The following is an 18,762-nucleotide window of genomic DNA, read 5'->3' on the forward strand; positions in this document are numbered from 1 at the left end:
TGTTGGTGTCTGCCTGCTGCATTTCAGAAAACTTAAACAGTTTATTAAGCGCAAACTAAACCCAAATACAAATACAAAGGCACAAACACACGCACAGGCACAGGCACACAGATGCATACATTTTCATAGCACTCACACTCACATGGCCACACGGAATACAGTTAGTTAGTCGCTTTGTTGGTTTGTATTTTCTGTGTGCTTAGATTAGATTTATTACACGATGACACGGACACATGAGTGAGAGAGACACTCGACTCGGTCAACACTCGTCTTTGTCTGTCTGCGTGTCTCTCTGTCTCCCTGTCTGCGAGTGTCCTGTCTTGCTCCTCTCTCTCTCTGTATGTCTCTCTGTCTTTTACTTTCTTTTACGTATGTTTTTGCCAGTTTTTCGTTTTTGTATGTCACTTTGCGGTCAGCTTTCAGTTTTCATTTCAATTATGAAGCAACAACATACAAACCCTGCCACTGTGCCACTGCTACTGCTGCTCCTGCTCCTGCTGTTGCACACACAAGTGGCTGTCCAGATGTGGATTTGCATTTGAATTTGCAATTTGCTCGCCAAGTAAAAGCCGCAGAATACTAAACAGCTAAGAGATACCACACATAGAGGTGGAGACAGAGAGATAGAGAGACCAAGAGTAGCATCATCCATTTCCATGATTTTTGAGTAGCCTGCCCCACTGAGTGGCTGTACTTTGAATGCATCCCAGTACCGAGAATATTCTGAATTCTCAATGACACTCGCCAACCCATTCCTTGCTGAATTCAGCCTGAATCCTAGTTGACATAACCGATTCAATTCACGCTGCCAAAAATACCTTACATTTTGGCAATTCAAATGCATTGTCTGTCTGCACAGAGAGAGAGAGAGAGAGGAAAAGAGACAGATGGAAATGCTTCGCTAGTTTACAGTCTCGGTCTTCCTTGTTAAATCTGAAGAGAGTGAAGGAGAGGGAGAGCATCAACACAGGCAGAGGCAAAGACAGCGACACCGACAGAGCCAGGTGGGAAGGGTCCTGTTTCCTTTCGTTATTTTGCTCTATCATCCATCTAAATGGATATCTCGCGGACCTTCTAGCTATCCATCTCTGTCTTCTCGGCCTCTCTATCTCGCTCTCTCTCTCCCTTTTCGTGGCGTGTTGTATTGTTGTTGCACGTACATGTCGTAGACTTTGTCTTTTGGATAAAACTTCACTAAAAAATGAGCATGGCATGGCGTTGAGCATTTAAACTAGCTACAAAAATACCAGCCACACCATGCCCCCCACCACGCTACGTGAGTGGCATGCAGAACGTGGACACGTGTGTGCTTGCTGCTCCTGCTTGCTGGTATTGTTGTTGGTATTGGTATATGTGGTTGCCAAGACAAAATGTGGCTAATGTCCTTTTTCTCCTTATTTGTTGTTGTCGCTTGCTGCTCCTCACCAACCGTAGTATTTCCATGCCATTTCTCCTCTTTTTCTCTCACTTTTCGCTCGCTTTTATTTTCTCTTTTATTCTTTTTTCCTATATTTTTCGGTACGGTTTAGATTTAAAATGGCAGCGCATTATTTGTGCTTTGTGTGGATACAAGTATTATGGCATCACAGCATCATGTACACATTCGTAACTATGAAGGAGTGTACGCATAGTCGCCATCCATCCACTTGTAAGCAAGTGGCCAAAAATTGCTCTTCCTTGCCAACAGAAAAGATCTCTACACATTGGGACAGTGAAATCCAAGACTGTGAAGTCTTAGCTGCTATAAGAACTGCGGATTTTGGCTTAGAATGTGTGGCTATGGCTTGTGGGTGGATTTACGAGAATGTTTTTAGGTCCAAAATATGTTCAGTTTTTGGAATCTTTAAGTGAGTGACATTTAAAGCTTAGCCAAGAGTTGTATTTGTGAAAACTGAATTCAAAAGTAATATATCCATAAGCTGTTCTGCTTATGCAGAAACACCTCAATCTTTTTATGTTTTCTCCTGTTTAACCCTGTAAATGATTTCCAGAAATGCCAAAGAGAGAGAGACAGAGAGTGGTAGGGAGAGCTGCTTACAGAAATGTGGCAAACTTATTTTGCTGTTGTCGACAACGACGTGGTGATGCCATCCAGCGCATAACAATTGCCTATTTCGCCTGTAGGACGACTCCTTGCAGCACTAATTGGCAGGCACATTCCTGTTTTGCCCTGCAAGGTTTTTGGTTTCGGGGGTTTGTCGGCAATTAGCAAAAGTTTCACTTACAATTTGAGGGCAACCCTGTGTGTGTGTATGTTCGTGTGCGTGTGTTTGTGAAATGTGATTGAAAATGTTGAGTTTGGATTCGGTTACACATTTGTGGTATGGGAATTAGCTTCATTTTCTTTGCGTGAACATAAAGAAAAAACATTGTTTAATGTCTGACCGGGCATTCCCTGCCTCTAGGATTTTTCTTCTTTTTTTTCTGCTCGCTGCCAAAAGAATTTCTCCGCCAGCCTTAAAATGAAACTTTATCGCAAGAAATTATTGGCGAGAAAGAACAACGAAAGTAAATTATGACGCATAGTTTTTGACATTTATGTTGTGTACAGGAGAAAGGCTAACAGGGAGAGAGCGAAATGCTGGGGTGAAACTTATGCCAATTCATTAATTAGTCTGCCACTTGCCATGGCACCGAAAAATGCGACAGCGACAACGACAGCGACAGCTTGACAAACTTTCAGCTTTCCTTCTTCTCTCTTAACACACACAGACACATTACATGCCACATGGTTTGACTCTCTCTCTCCCTGTCTGCCACAAAGTGTGTAACTTGATATGAACTTCTACTTAATAAAAGACTCTTCATGTAGGAGTCTTTCCCACACCGCAGCACTGGATATGACGGACTCCTTGTTGTTGTTACAGCTACAGATTCCCCTATTCTTCCCCTTCTACTTCTTCTATTATTTGCTTCGCTTTTTTTCCTTCTTTCCCTTCTTTTGGCATATTCTGTATTCAATACGCGTGACCAGCATCCAGCGGCGTCGTCTTTTTGGCCACACAGGACACTGTTTGCTGTTTGCTTGTGCCTCGTCGCCTCGTTTCTGTTTTATTTGATTACTATGTGTGCGTGTACAAGTGTATGTGTTGTGTGTGTGTGTGTGTGTGTGTGTGTGTGTGTGTATTGGCAATAAAGTTCTAGCAGCTGCAAATATGGCAAACAATTTCACAAAGTGGCCAAAAATGCCAAAAGTTTTCCTACAGCGCCCTGCCCCTGCCACCCTGCCCTGCCCTGGCCATCCTCACCGACTGACCAAATCGTCTTATTAGCTAATCGCTGAATTTTTGTGCAGTCACCCACCCCGACTTACCTTCTCCCTGACACTCTCCTGCTCCCCTCTCTCTCATCCACATTTGGCTCCTAATTAGTTGGACTTGTCCGTGCCGGAATCCTGGCATAGGGCAAAAAAGAAACAAATGAATTGAAGCCAAATTCCTATTGGAAGCCATTCAATTAGTGTGGAATTTCTGGCAGAGAATTCTCCAGAGAACTCTTTTTATGGCAACTCTCTCTCTCTCTCTCTCTCTCTCTCTCTCTCAGAGCACAATTCTTTCTCTGATGGAAAAGTGATTATATCCCTCTGAGGAGATTGCTCTCCATTGACTTTAGGGAAGCCTTTCTGTATTATGACCTTATCGCAGCAGCACCATCTCCGTCTTCCTCATCTATGGGACATGTCTCAAAGGAAGGGTGTAGTGTAGCTGGGAATCCGCTCTTATCTGTAGCAACATATCGCAGTCGTGTCCTCCACAAGGATGCCTCCAAAACACAGCGTTCGAGCCATTTTTTTTCTTTCGTTTTTGAGCCTTCCTTGAGGATATTTTCTTTCTTTGGCTTTTCATTAAAAAGTCTACGGCTATCAGACCGTGTAGATCTTTTAGCTACGAAAATTCCTAGTCGCTCTTTCTCTCTCTCTCCATCTGCCTCTTACTCTCTCTCTCTCTCTCTCTCTCTCTCTCTCTCTCTCTCTTGGTGGAGGTTACCCTCTTGTTACCTTTTGTCTAGAGCAAAATTGTCGAGTTGTGCAGAAAATTTTATTGCTGAAAGGTGCTAAAATGAAAAGTGCTGATGCCAAATGCTGATGATGCCCCACGATGTGGAAGATACGAGCTGCTCCAAAGGAGTGTAAAGTGTTGCAAGAAGAAAAAAGGAAAGGAAAGGGAAGCAAAGGGTCTAAGGATCTAAGGTGATGGCGGAAGCCAAAGCCAAGCCAAAGCCCCGGCCGGCATCTGTCTCCATATTCGTCTTCTAGGGCTCTTTCTTGGCACCATTTTCTTTAATAATTTAAATTAAAAATTGCCACAACTTTGTGTGTGTGTGTGTGTGTCTGTGTGTTTGTGACATGAAGTGTCGACTGGAGCCGCCACTTGGCACAGTTTTCAATCTCTCCCACCGCCCACCGCCCAACGTTGAACCCCTTCCACCCCATTCATCCCATCCACTTGCACCACAACGTAACGGGCGCGTTTAATTAAGCAAAGTGGCAGTGGCAGGCGCCCCACTGCCCCACCGACCCTTCGCCTCATCCGCCCCAGCCTACCGCCTTCTGTGGGTTTTTGGCTTTTCAAGAGTTTGTCTCCTGTCTTCCCTTCGGGAAAGCGTCGTTTCCCACTGCTTTTATTTTCTTTTTTTTTTGCTAATTTTGTCTAATTTTTGCACACAAAAAAATAGATGGCGGAAAAAACTTGCAGGGGGAAGAAGGTGTTGTCAGGCCGTTGGCTTTTCCACAAATAGGAAAAACAAGGAAGAAGGGAGAAAATATTTCTTGCAATTTCTTTTGTCTTTTACCTGTGCCAAAACGAAGGGGCAGCCACAGCCCACTGCACACTGCAGCAAGAAGGAAGTTGCAAAGTGCTCGCCACACTTTGGTCGAGTGGTGTGCGACGATACTATTTCGCCTTTACTCGTTGTCGGTGTTTGCTTGTGCAACAAAACGTGGCAACATTTTTCGAGAGAAACGAATGAGAGCAGAAGAAAAATGCAGTGAAAAATGAATGAGATGAGTGGAAGGTGTGCAGCTGCAGCTAAATGCAAAAGATACAGCAATGCCAGACTGCAGCAATAAACTGCAGAAAAACAGGCAAAAGAAACATTGCCAAAGTCAAGTTAGAGCATAGCCAGACTTGGCATTTTAGATATCGGGAGGATCATGTGAGTGGGGAGGGAATCACTTTAACGTATCACTGCCAGCGGCAAATGTATAGAAACCCAAATGGAAACGAACAGAGTAGCACTGCCAGAGGGGACAGTGACTGCTCGAACAATGGGAGCCAGGGAGTCCAGCAACCAGAAACCGAGGTAAGCCTTAAGCCGTTCATCAATAATCCTTCCTCATGGTCGAACGAATGCCAGATTAATATCCCATCATCTAATTTGTTGCAATCCAATCACAGCCATCAGGCAAGCCATCTCTTCGGTGCACAGCAACATCTTGATGAATTGAGGTTGCAATAGCGGGTGTGGCAACAATACGTCACGGGGCAGACAAATGCAACCCACAGTCGAATGGCCAAAGGGTCGCTGGCTGCGGCTGAAGCTGAATAAAGCCCTTAGCCAGCTTTTCGCTGATTTCTTCCGGCTTTTCCATTTCTTTTATTATTTCTTAATTTTTCATTTTGTTGTTTCTTCTTTGCCTGTGCTTGTATGTGTCTCTCTCTCTCTCTCTCTCTCTCTCTCTCTCTCTCTCTCTCACACTCTCTTTTGCTGTGTTGCCTTTTTGTGAAGATTGAAAAGCGCAGTCAAGCAGCCCTTATCCAACCCCCACGCCCCTTGCACATTTCCCAAATTGAACTCTGCGGCTAGCGGTCTTGCCATGGTGAATGGGGGTTGGGGGTTGAGGGTTGGGTGCTGGTGAAAATGAACAGGTTTTTCCGACAAGAGCATGGGGTTTTTTCTTTTTCCCTCCACCCATTATTATCCCAGACAGCAATCAAGACAAGTGCAGGAGGTGCTCTCCAGCTCAATTCTATTTTCGCGGCACACACCAAAGGGGAATTCCCATTCCCTTTGCTTTTTTATCTTCTTATATATTTTCTTTGCTCTTTGCTATTTTTTCTGCTATTTTGTCTTTTTTTAAAATCATATTTTACGCTCAATTATTGACGTTCAAAGTCGAGGATGTCGCAGACAATGACAAACTAATGGCCGCCCTGTGAGGTGGGAGGTGGAAGGGAGACCTCGTCTGATGCCTGGTAACGTTGGTAGCTTGGTAGGCGGAAGAGCAGTCAAGTCAATGTCAAAGGACGAACGGAGGACTGTCATTTGGCACTTAATAACTCTCAGCGGTGCTCCCTTCCGCTGCTCTCTTCCTTTTTTGCCTTGGCTCAAATGACAATTTGTAAGGCTTTCAATGAGAAAGGCGGCCTATAAAATACACGACAAGTATCTACGGGCACTTGACGATGCTGATGATAATGATGATGCTGATGATGATGCCTCCTTCCAGAGGCATCAGAGAAGTGGCAGACGTTGCCAGGGCATGGGGAAGATGCTCTGTGTCTCGCCTCGTAATCAATCACTCAATCAATCAGCAAATAATATGCAATGCAATTTCTCGCCCCGCAAAATGTTTGCCAGTCACAAAACTTCCGAAGACGCGTCGTCGTTGTCTATGGGTGTGGGTGGTGGGGTGGGTGGGTAAATCTGTGTGGCGTCGTTTACTGGGGATGTTGATTGGGTGTCCAATCATGTAAGAGGAAATAATTGTAAGCCTCGAAACGCAAATAAACTCAAGCGAAGGCAAACCAAAATGTAGGCCAATGGGCGGGGAGATATTCGGTTGATTTTTCTGTGGCACCTTTATTTCATTTTATTTTTTTTGAAATTTCATACCAAGAAGCGATGCTGCATGACGGGCTCTACGACTTGTACAATAATTATCTACTTGACATTTTGTGATTGAAACAAGACAAGACTTCAAAGTAAAATCAACATGGGAGGAGTGTTTTATGTTTTATTGTATTTCGTTTGCATGAGTTTAAGACTCACAGAAAAAAGGTTTAAATTTCATAAAGTAACGTAAAAGTTATAAAACTGTTATCAAAGGCAGAAAGTGTACAGCTTAGGCTGCTGCAATAATAATCATTTGCTTATGTGCATAATTTGTTTGCAAATCTCTTCAAAACCATCGGCACTGGCTATAATTTCTGATTTTAATTGCTTTGTTTACGCACCGTGCTGCCATCAATAATAAGTTCCACTGAAAGAGTAAAACTATAACTCATTGGCCAAAAGTATTTTGCTCATTTGTTTAATTTTCTAATGTGACTTTCCGTTTGATTTCTATCTTCGAATTTAAGTTGGATTTTCCAATTTTGTGTTTGTTCTTTTTTCTGTGTGTTTCTGTAAAATAAATTTTGCAATGACCGAGCAGGTTTTGTGTGGCAGCCACCCCGAAACTTTCGATGATTAACTTTTTCGATTAACTGAAAAACTCACACAGATGCAGCACACACACACAGCTAACCATGCAGTGAAAAGTATGCAATGGGAAAAATAGGAAAACGAACAGCAGAAGGAAATAAAAGGAAAGGAAGGGACGAAAGGCGAAGTCTGAAAACTTTTTGGATGGCGATAAACAATTTTCAGGCATTTTCCATGTTGAGTCCACCGCCTCCTATAGTACCAAATGTCTGTGTGTGTGTGTGTGTGTGTGGATTTTTATGGCATAAATTTATTTTAATGTCTATGCTTAACCATTTTCCCGTGGCAGCCAAGCCCCCACCAAACTCCACTCCGCCCCTCATCGACTATGTACTCAATCAGCCTCTGCCTAGCCAAAAGTTTCGCAGCTTGCCACATGCCCCGCTCCACGTTGCACGTTCCGCGCAAAGCGTGGCTCACGCTCATTTCTTTTCCTTGAGCCGTAGCAGAAGTTTTGCATATTGATAAGGATAGCCGAGCAAAAGCTCGGGCAGAGCTCGTAGATAAAATAGATTAAAGACAGGAGAGAACAGCAACAACAAATGTCGAAATTTCGTGAGGGCTGGTGGGGGTAGAGAGGGAGAAGGGAAACATCTATACATGTCCCTAACGTTCTTTGTTTACTGTTTTTTCCACTGTTTGTTGTTGCCTTGCCATCGCCACTCCTTCTTTGTGCCCCAAAAGCATCTCTGATTGATGTCTGTCAGTAATGTGTGTGTGTGTGTGTGTGTGGCAGGGAATCCTTTCATCAATCTGAAGGAACAAAACAGGACACGGAGCAGAGAGAGAGCGAGAGAGAGTTGGGGGACAGGCAGAAGAGCAATAATTATAGGCGAATATTTAAGCCAAGAGCAATTGTTCGTGATGATAAATGATGATGGGAGTAGGAAGAGCAGATATCCCCCTCTCTACCTCCACCTCTCTTTATCTCTCTCTGTGTTTGTGTGTATGTGGGGATGTGGATCCATCAATAATTCCTCAACCAAAAAGGGAGCCCTGTCCCCCAGCCTAATGAGGCCATCAGGCAATAGCCCGAGCCGCAATGCCAATGGCAGCTTTAAAATATTCAAATAGAACAATCAAAAGTAATCTCCCAAGTTCCTTTCGGCTTCCTATGCGCCAAAGGAAAGCCCCCAAAGAGGTGCCAAAAAAAAAATAAAAATAAAAAGCAGAAAGAAAAGTAAAACAATAAAAAGTTGAGCAAGAAAATTTCCCCAACGAGCAATTCTTTTATTTCTTCTCTCTTGGCCAAAGGAAAAGTAAAACAGAAATTGAGCCAAACCCACACACACACACACAAGGAAAAGCCAAGAAACGAAACGAAACCCAAAACCAAAACCAAAACTAAAAAGTAAGCAACAAAAAACCAAAAAAGAAAGCATAACAGAACAGAACAGAAATTGTGGCAACAATTTTTACGCATGATAAGAAGGAGCTAAAGACAAGGGCAGAAGACAGGGCACAGGGACAGGGACAGGGACAGGAACGGGACCAGATATCCAGTGGATGGAGCAACGGCAACCCAAAAGCCTCTGTGTACTTTTCAAAACTGTTTTAAAAGCTTAACCACGAGAAAACTGTGCATATTCCCTAATGACAGAGAGGCGGCAACGGCAGCACCACAGCTCCATCGCTCCGTCCCATCGTGGCATGGTGTCGGGAAGAGTGGGAGAGTTGAAAGCCAGAAAATTCGGCACAAAGTCGAGGGGGTGTGGAGAGGAATCACGGGTAAATGTGAGTAGGCTGTGGAAAGGTTTTTTTTACTTTGCCTCTAAGAACATTCCCTTGGCTTTTTTCTCTATGGAATGGGACTCTCTCTCTCTCTCTCTCTCTCGAGTGATAATAAAGGCCTCGTTTTGGGGTTCTGGGCGGAACGGGCATTAGTCTGTGGCAAGAATACCCATTCAACATTCACTCAATTGCTGGGAATCTCCTTCTCTCACCAGAGATAGGCATAGGCGTAATCAAAGTTATTCGGCGACACGGAAATGGCAATTTGTATGAGGGGAAAATAATGTGGATGTGATAGGAGAGAATGCAGATTATTTCTGGGTAAGATCAACACTCAAATGGGACGAGTAGCTCTATGGACAATGCATTTCTTTAAACCTAATTAGCGACTGATTTATTTAACAATGAAATAAATATGCTAACTGCTTTGCATTGGATTTGATTTTTATTCAAAGCGATTAGCTGGAAATTTCCATTTTAAATGCATTCCATGTGCTTAAAATGAATTCAATTCCTGTTTTAATCGAGTATCCATTTGTTTGATGACACAAAGAATAGTCATAGCTAAGACAACACACAGAATGAAACGAAATCCGTAATTTTTGGTTCTTTGGACACCTGTTATTAGAGCAATCAAAATGCTAGAGCAACTCACTTTTCGGAATTAAATTTCGACTGGTTTACATTATAGTTAAAAAATGCCATACAAATTGTAGATATACAAAATTAATGAAGTGAAAACAAGTAACAGACAAAGACAAAAACGTGTGAAAAGTCGAAAACAAAAGGAGAAGGAAGAACAATTCTCGGTCTCTCCCCGCTCTATCCAATCGCTGCCACCCACTCATTCGTGCCAATCGCTTTTCACTCACCCACTGACATTTCCATTGCCATACTTGCCCCACCCCACACCAGGCCACATCTCGAGGGACCCACAAAACGCTGCCACTTGAGGAACTTTTAGTGCGTCTCAATGCGCATTTTAAATAAAATAGAAATTCAATTTACTTTAAATAAGCGACAAGGAGTGGCAGCCAAGCAGGTGCTGTGTGTGCTGGTGGGTGCTGGTGTGGTGGGGATAACAAGGTGACAAGCAGGCGACACGTCAATGCCAGAGTTTCCACAGCACAAATGAAACGAAGAAACTCTAAAGCAGCAGCAGCAACGGCAAAAAGTACAAAAAAAGTAAAGCGAGTAAAAAGCGAGCAAGAGCGAAGCGGCACCAAAGAAATATAAAAGTAAAAACTTTTTCAAAATGAACTTAAAATTGACTAAATGTTCTAGAAAAAAAAGGTGCGAAGCAGAAGCTCCCAGGGGAAATGTAGGTGGGGCAGAGGGGGAGAGGCTTTTCAGCGGATAAGAACAAGCGACGAATATAATTAAGCGGCGTTTAAAATGCTTGTACTAATACCCAAGCCAACCCTCCCTCCGCATGGCATGGCTGGGCACGGGGAATGCCCGCCCTAATTGGGGGGCAGTCAGTGGATGTCGGATGAATGGGATGGACGTATGGAATGGAAGTCGTAGTCGGAGAGCCACCACCGCCACGACAAAACTTTTCCACAAAGTTTAATTTAAATATGAATGAGCATTTTTCCCACCCTCACAGTACTTGCCTTTCGTTGGATGCTGATTATTATGGGGCTCGGTTTAAAGTTTTCCACGACATCTTTGGGGTATACATAATCGGAATTTGTTTGCTCTGAATTTGTGTAAAATTACTTCGCTGTAAAAAGGTTTCTTTGGTGGGAATCTCTTTGGCTTTGAAGATTCTCGATGCCGAAGCTCATCGCATGGCAGTAACATATGAATATTGTGAATATTGTCGCACCGAAAAACGTTTCGAAATGGGAATGTGAGTTTGGAAATGTTTGAAAGTATTTCGTGAAACGCCTTGGAATCATTTCAGTAGAGTTTTCATTTAAATCAAAGGGAAAAGACATTTCTGAAGCCCAATCTGCAGATTGAAAATGGAGAGTGGAGGATTGTAGCAGGCTACTCCATGCTGTAGGGAGTCCATTATAAATTTCTCCCTAATCCAAGGCTTAGAGATCCTTTGCTTGTTTTCATTGCCATCGGATGATGCAGGAGAGGCGAGAAGTGTTTCCTCGGCTTTGATTTTGCGCCCCGCAACACAGATTGTTGGCCATATTGTTGCCAGTTTTTGCAGGAGCTTTTCCAGCTGCCAATGATTTTTGTTGCCAGGTGATAAGGCAAATCGCATTGCCGCTGGTCGTGGCCGTAAGCCACAGAAAGGGATCAGGCGGCGACCAGGCGACCAGAGGGAGCAAAGCCGGGTAGCACTAAGCGGGAAGAGAAACCCGTGCCACATAATTATAAACAAGCTCAAGTGCACTCACACAACATAAAGCTGTGGCACGCAGAGCACGAGAGCGAAAGAGAGCGAAAAAGGGCGAGAGAGCTACGTCTACATTGAAATCCTGGCGCCATGTTGGCGGACGCCGTGCCCCCCATGACAAAAAAGGGAAAACTCCTTACGAAAAAAAACGAAGGAAGAGGAAAAGAAAAAGAAAAGCGAGAAAAACAAACAAAAATAGACATAAATACAGTTGGAGATTTTTGTCTATGAGCGCAAAGGAGAGCCACTTGTAACACTTGCGTGTGAGGGAGAGAACGAGAGAGAGAGAGAGAGAGACAGTCTCTGCCTCTCTGTATCTGCCATTTCTCTCTAATCAATTTATTGAATTTATTTTGCTGATTTTATTAAAGCGCGCAAAAAGCATTCGGCAGAAAAGTGGAAGCGCAAAAAGAAAAACCATTTTTCGACAGACAAAATATCTATTGACAGCCCATCGAGCGGGGCGTGGCCATGAAAATGTCCTTGATGATGGGGCTGGTGGCAAGTAGATTTCGCTGGCGCCTGGCATAATTAAGTTAGAACCTTTTTTTGCGCCGCCATCTCAGTCGCCCTGCGTTTGTGACGTGATTCCGGCTCAACCACCCATGCCACATGCCACAAGCCACCAGGCACCACCACCCATCATCCTACTCCCTCCTGCTCTTGACTGTCGATTGTTATTGTTGCCGCTGCTGAAAGGGCACTCTGATTGCTCTCTGCCACAAGGATGTGTCTAGGACACGCTCAAGCAGTTAACACACTCCATCTGTACTTAGACTAAGCCCACGAAAAACTAAACAGAATGAGAGCTCGAGAGAGAAAGAGAGAGAGAGAGTGAGTGTGGGAGTGGAATTGGAGAAAGGTGGTGTGGGAAAGATGGAGAGGCTTTACCCGAAAACAGCCTTGATGTAAGCAAATGGTTCGCTAAATGATAATCCCTTCTTCCTTCGCCCTCTAACATCTCGACTCCCATTCTACCCATCCTCGGGGGCTGAAACCCAAGAGGTTTGGTGTTAAAGCGATGCTTCAGCGTGGGTAATGGAAATGGTGGGGCAGGCGTTTTCCATAAATAGAGTCATGAAAGTCAGCTGATTACCCATCGTACAGATTTTAGGTTGAGAGCAGAAAAACCAATTCGGAATTTTTCCTCATAAATGCCACTTGGAACAATGAGAATAAAACATTTGACACAAATTATGCGAACTGAAAAGCTTATCGTCTGGGAACAGGGGGATGCACATTGGAATTGAATCTTGAAACTAATTTATTCTCTCTTATTAATTCTCTCGAGGCACATGGGCTTCGATAGAAATAGGAACGAATGGAATGAAACGCTGTACAGCTCCCACAAATTTGTTTGGCATCTATTCCTATCGGTGTGCAGTGTTCATACATTGTTACGAAAGCGCTCTGCATGGCCCAACCCTCGAGAGGAACTTTTGTTGAGCTGAAAATGTGATTCATACACGCCGAGTGGCGTGGAGTGGAGTGGGTTGGGCGACGAGGCCCGCTCCTCCTGGTAGCCTGAAACAAACATTATTTTCAATTGAAAACTTTAGCAATTACAAATCTGCTGCTGCTGCTTTTTGTTATAGTATTTTCCAGCCGAGCGAGAGAGAGAGATACAGATAAAAAAGATAAAAGGAAAACATGATTATATTCAAAATTGTTTAAATTGATATTTTGCTGTGGCACTAATTGTTGAAAACAGTTGTATCAACATTTTCCAGCGTATCTACATACAGTTTTACCCACATGAATATTTTTATTCATTTCTTTATCTCATTTTTTTCCAGTTGGTCGGCGGTGAATTCGATATGGAATTGAATTTTGTGATACAGGATGCGCAGAATATCAAACATATGCTGGAGCTCTTGGATCATTGTCCGCCCAATTTGCAGGTGAGTGTCTGTCTATGTATACCCCTCTCCCCATTGCCCCATTTTGCCAGATTGAGTTTCGGATGAAATTGTATTTTATTTTCAAAAAATACTTTTATCTCTTTTCCCCTGTGTGTGTGTGTGTGCTGTGTGTCTTTGCATGTATTCGTTTATTTTCGGGTGACTTTTATAATAGAATTTAATTCAATTCGCGCTGCGGCATCAAAGAAAATTAACAGCCGGCAGAAGCAGAAGCAGCAGCAGGAGCCAGCAGGACTTGGGGGCGTTGCTGCCAAAATTGCGCGAAATGAAAACGCAACATCAGCATGAAATGGCTTTCAACTGCTGCTGCTGCTGCTCCTGCTCCTTCTCTTGCTTCTGCCCCTACATTGTGCTCTTGCCTGGTGCTGTCTTTTTTATGCCCTTACGTTGCTGTCGAAGCTGCAATTGGAGCAACGATGGATTCTGCCAAAGGGGTGTCCAAAGACCTAGTAGTAGCTGTAGCACTATCTACACCTGACATAGTCGAGTTGTCCTCGTTGTGCCATCAAATTATTACCATGAATGCTGGCAAAAAGGATCCGCTAACTTTTCAACTATACGAGTACATGTCTCTGTGTGTGTTAGTGTGTTTGTGTGTTCTGCCACGCAGTGAGTCGCTGTGGAGTGTCATCCCAGGAGAGCAGCAGACTTCCATCGGATGTTGAGAGGAGTAACCGTGTCACAACGACAACAAATCGCAACAAAGTTGTTGCTTAATGAGTTTTCATTTCATTAGTTCTTTGACCCCAAAATACCCCACACCCCACGCGCCACTCTGTTGTGCTTTTTCCATGGGAAAACTACTCAAAAAGTTATGCTAGAATAAATGCCATCGGAAGACAAAAGGCTGTGCTGTCCTGGAAACTAAGAGTAAAAACAAAAAAAAACACAACATCTAACATGAAAGCTGCTTGGTAGGAGCTTTCCCCCTGTATGTTTTTCCAAGTAAGAGTAGAATGTTTGCCCCTTTTTATAGCATTACCGAAATGCAGAAAAACCTCTTACCGAACCAAAAGTCATCATCAGTTGAAGGCCTTTTTCCACTCCCATTAAAGGCTGCAAAATGTTACAGAAATTCTTTTTCATTTTGTAAGTCAACCAAAATATATGAGCATTTCCATACATATTTTAATTCTGCGAAATATAAACATTTTATTCGTTTGAATTTTCCGAGCATTTTGCCACAACTCTTTGTGGACGGGTGGTGGCAGGTGACGGGTGACTTTGTGGCGGCATGGTGGCTCTGGAGCTGCTTGAAATCTGATTGTTGTGGGCGGTTGGACAGGTGGTTGGTTGGTTGGTTGGTTGGTTGTCTTCGGTTAAAGCGCGTGTGGGTGTGACGGCGCCACACCTGCTGGCGCTGCCTTGCTGGTTTCCACCCCTTTTTTCACTGCTTATTTCACTCCTTCTTTCACCGTTTTTTCTTATTCTTTCTTATTCCAAACCACTCCTAAATGATATTCAAGTGCGTGCGTCAAGAGGGTATCCAGCTTCGAAACAGTTTGCAGAGTTGAAGTGCTTCATTTATGCCAGAGGGAAGCATAAAGCTAATGAATAAATAAAACATATGAACGATCCAGGTTCTTGTGGACATATCTGCTACCATCTTAAATATATGGACAGATCAAACATGAATAAATTATTTCTGCAGCTTATATGTATATTGGATCTAAAAGGGTACATCGCCAGCCTGTCATTTTTTTCCTTTCTATCAACAAATATGTGCGTGTCTTTGCGGTTGAATGCTGCCAAAATTTATTTGCCTTTTTAAATTAATGAAAATTGTCAGTGACAAATTTGTGCCATCCTCCCATACCTCGCCCCCACACTGTCTGTCTCTCTCTCTCTCTCAGAGAAAGAGAGAGAGTTCCCTCTGTTCCCTGTGTTTTCGTTAGCATGTGTCGTCCCCTGGATGGGATGGCATGGCATGGCATGTCTGCTGCCATATGTAAAACAAGCATCAAATATGCATCATTTGTGCGTGGGGGAGCCAAGGCTGAAGGCTGTTCTGTTGCTGTGGCTGTGGCTGCTGCTGTGCTGCTCTCAAAGATCTCTTTAGTTCATTTGGCATGCGTGGCAGGTGCGAGTCCCCCCACAGTCCCCTGTCACGAATTTACAAGAATTTTATGGCCAGGAAGGAGTACACCAATACCCAGGCCCAGGCCCAACGCCAACCCCAACCCAAACATTTGAGTAAACATTTTGCATAGAAACGGGAGGAGTCACGAGGAGGAGCTGTGTACTGCGGGTTGAGACTTAAATGATTTATGTGTAACTACAGCACTGGTCTCCTACTACACTGTGCCAACGTTTAATGGTTGCCCCATTTTAGAGCACAGCACAGCGCTCTCTTCTCGACCCTGCCCCACTGACAATCCTCAGTGGAGGGGTGGTGGCGCAGTGGCACAGCCGTCACTCAATTGATTCGGCACGTAACCGGCACATTCGGGGGCAAGTGCAAATAACTGTTTTAGCCGCTGGTTCCGCAGGTGGTACTCCTTTCATGGCCATAACATTTTATACTTGACAATAAATCGCAAACGCCCTTTGGTTCGCTGCCCTTTGCCCTCTCCCGTGCCCTTGCCCCTGCCATTGCCACCTGCCCCCTCCTTGGGATGGTAAATCAAAGCTTCTTTTGAAAATTAAGGCCGTAATACGGCCTACCCATGCCCATGCCCCGACCCCTCATTTCGAGACGTTTCCCCTTCCGTAGTTAACCGCATATTTGTCGTGGCTCGTCGCCTTGTGCCCCATGCTCCCAATGCTTCATGCTTCGTGTATGCTCAATAAAATTTTACAACCGTTGCCGCCAGCTCAGCAATTTGCGTAACTCTTGCCACAGTAGAGCATCGCAGGAGGCAGGCAGCAGCGGACAGCGGCCCGGTGAACAAGGGGTTGAGGGGGCGAGAGAATCAACAGCCCAACACCTTTCACCTTTCGTCGAATTGGATTCACGTTCTTTTTTCTTCCCTTTTTTTGCATTTCCTTTTCTTTTCCCTTTTTGGCTTTTTGTTTGTCCTTTCCGGAGGAAAGCCCCTGCACACCTTTCGCTCTTTGCTTTCTTTTGGGGGGCGAAGCGTCGCACCTGGCGGGCAGCTGCTGTAAATAACATTGTTAGGGCTGCAAACATTTGCAGATGAAAAACCCCATCGATGACCAAGGGCTGGACAGGGACAGGGACATGGACTGAGACTGAGACTGTACACACACACACACACACACTGTAGGGCAAATATCTGCTCGAAAATGGAATGCGGAAACCCTATTAGACAGAGCCGGAGGGGAAATGCGATTCTCAATGCGATGAAAATAAAGCACTTTTAAGCCAGAACAAGAAGAGAAAGCTGAAGCCGGAGAAGGCATTGCAAAACATTTGCGAGCTCCTCTCTGGCAAGTATCTGGAAAGTTGTGCACCTTATCGCCATTCGAACAAAATCCCCCGTTCGCGTCCCCGTCCCTGCCCGTGTCCTGCAGTCTCCTTTGGATGGTGGCGAAGCTGCACGGCGGATTAACCTGTGATTATGTAGCCTCAGCCAGTAACAACTCCAAAATGCCAGTTGGCAGCCAAGAGCCAACATCCAACAGCCAGCTGCCAGCTCCTTTCTAACGGGCAAAAAACTTTCCATCGACTTTACAGCGGCTTAGCCGCTTCGCTCCCCTTACTGAAAGTCTAGACCATCGGCGTAATTATCTGGAGTACGAGTACGAGAGTGTATCGTGTCGGTGTCTGTAGTGTAAATCATCAACTTCGTACCGAAACCAATGCCAAAGTCAAGCAGAGATATGCAGATATCCTTTTATCTATCAAGAGGTAGAGAGGAAACGGGTGGGGAGGCCACAGCAACGGCAAAACAACATGCCATAAAATAGAAAGCAGCCAAAGGCTATGGCTATACAACCAATTTATTCATGAATCGAATTTGTATTCCTTGCAGATATTTTATAAGTTCCCCACCCCCATTTATATTCTCTGCGGCTGTGCGGCTTCTTCTTCGTTCTCTGGTCTATTCTATGTGTCCTTGCACACTGTATAATTTGTAGTGTGACCATAAAGTGGCAAAAATAACCCACAAACAAATGAATCTATTGAATGTTGATTGTCGTTGCATTTAATTTGCATTGTTTTCAATGAACTTCATTGTAGACCTTGTTCAGCAATGAATGCATCAAATTCATTTCAGAGATACGTGGGCACATTTTAGCAGAGTGTTAACTGTACATCAGGGCGTGCATAACTAATTATTCTTTTTTTGCTAACACTGTTCACACTCGCTCTCTCTTCTGCTATTCTGACCACACTGTCACATTTTATATTCTCCACCAGCCCTGATCCATGGACAATGTCCGACAAAGAGGAAAATTAAAATGCAAGGCGCCAGAATGCTGAATGGCAACTGCATGGGGGACACTAGCAAAGTCAAGGCTTTGTCGCTGGCCACTGGGAGAAAGCCACTGCAGGAGCAGAAGGAATCGAACTGGGCATTAAATATGAATTGTGATTGGCCCAGTCAATGGGCAACCAACCGACCGTCCGATGGAGAAGCGAATTGAAATGCACACAAGAATAACAAAAGTTTTTTCTTCTTGTACGTGGGGGACACATCGACATCGACATGGGGCAAGAGTTCTATGGGAGGGTGGGGTCGAGAAGGTTTCGAGTGGAAGGAAGGACACACTTTGAAATGGGTTCAACATTAGCCAGGACCAAGGACCTCGCATTTGTATTGACAACGCTGCCTTTTGTGTGTGTGTTTTTGGCCTTTTGATGCCTTCTTTTATTACATTTGTGTTCCCCTCTCTCTCTCTCTCTCTCTCTTTGCTTTGCTCCTCTCGTTCCTTCTATGTTTATGTAAGTCGGTATGTTCCCTTTTTGAATTCTCTTCTTGGTGGAAAGTTTTTTTCATGGTATTGGCAGCACTCGTCACGTAGGGGACAACGACAACGACAACGGCGACAGTCAAACACATTGAAATGACCCAAACCTGACCCCCGATGGCTGACGCCAGACCTCCGACACCCAGACCTCCTCCCTTGGACTATGGAAGCTGTTCCTGCCCCACGAGGCCACCCATTGAGTTTAAAGTATTGTCTGCCATGTGCAAAAGGTCATTTAATTTCTTTTTGATTTGTTTTTTGGCTGCGCGGCTGCCACTGCCACTGCCACATTGCGGGCGCCCCGTCATTAAAGTGTAAATGTATTTTTAAGTAGACGCCTCCAAAAAGCGGAAAGCCAAAGCTTTCAGCCACCCAGGCATTCAGGCATTCAGGCATCGAGGCAACCACGCTCCAAAGGACAAAATAGAATTACCCCGAAAAAAGGCGGCA

At 44.3% G+C, this 18,762-nt stretch overlaps 1 protein-coding gene across 22 annotated transcripts in view; it reads left to right on the forward strand.

The window, feature by feature from the left end:
* LOC117900589 (neurobeachin) overlaps positions 1-18,762 on the forward strand; it is a 185,220-nt gene that overhangs the window by 122,075 nt on the left and 44,383 nt on the right. For all 22 annotated transcript variants that reach the window (XM_034811052.1, XM_034811123.1, XM_034811131.1 and 19 more), the window contains exon 2: positions 13,312-13,416. In XM_034811052.1, coding sequence (XP_034666943.1) covers positions 13,312-13,416 — 105 coding nt within the window. The remainder of the gene's footprint in view (positions 1-13,311; positions 13,417-18,762) is intronic.

The sequence above is a fragment of the Drosophila subobscura genome, chromosome A (assembly GCF_008121235.1).
Source record: "Drosophila subobscura isolate 14011-0131.10 chromosome A, UCBerk_Dsub_1.0, whole genome shotgun sequence".
Classification (NCBI taxonomy): domain Eukaryota; kingdom Metazoa; phylum Arthropoda; class Insecta; order Diptera; family Drosophilidae; genus Drosophila; species Drosophila subobscura.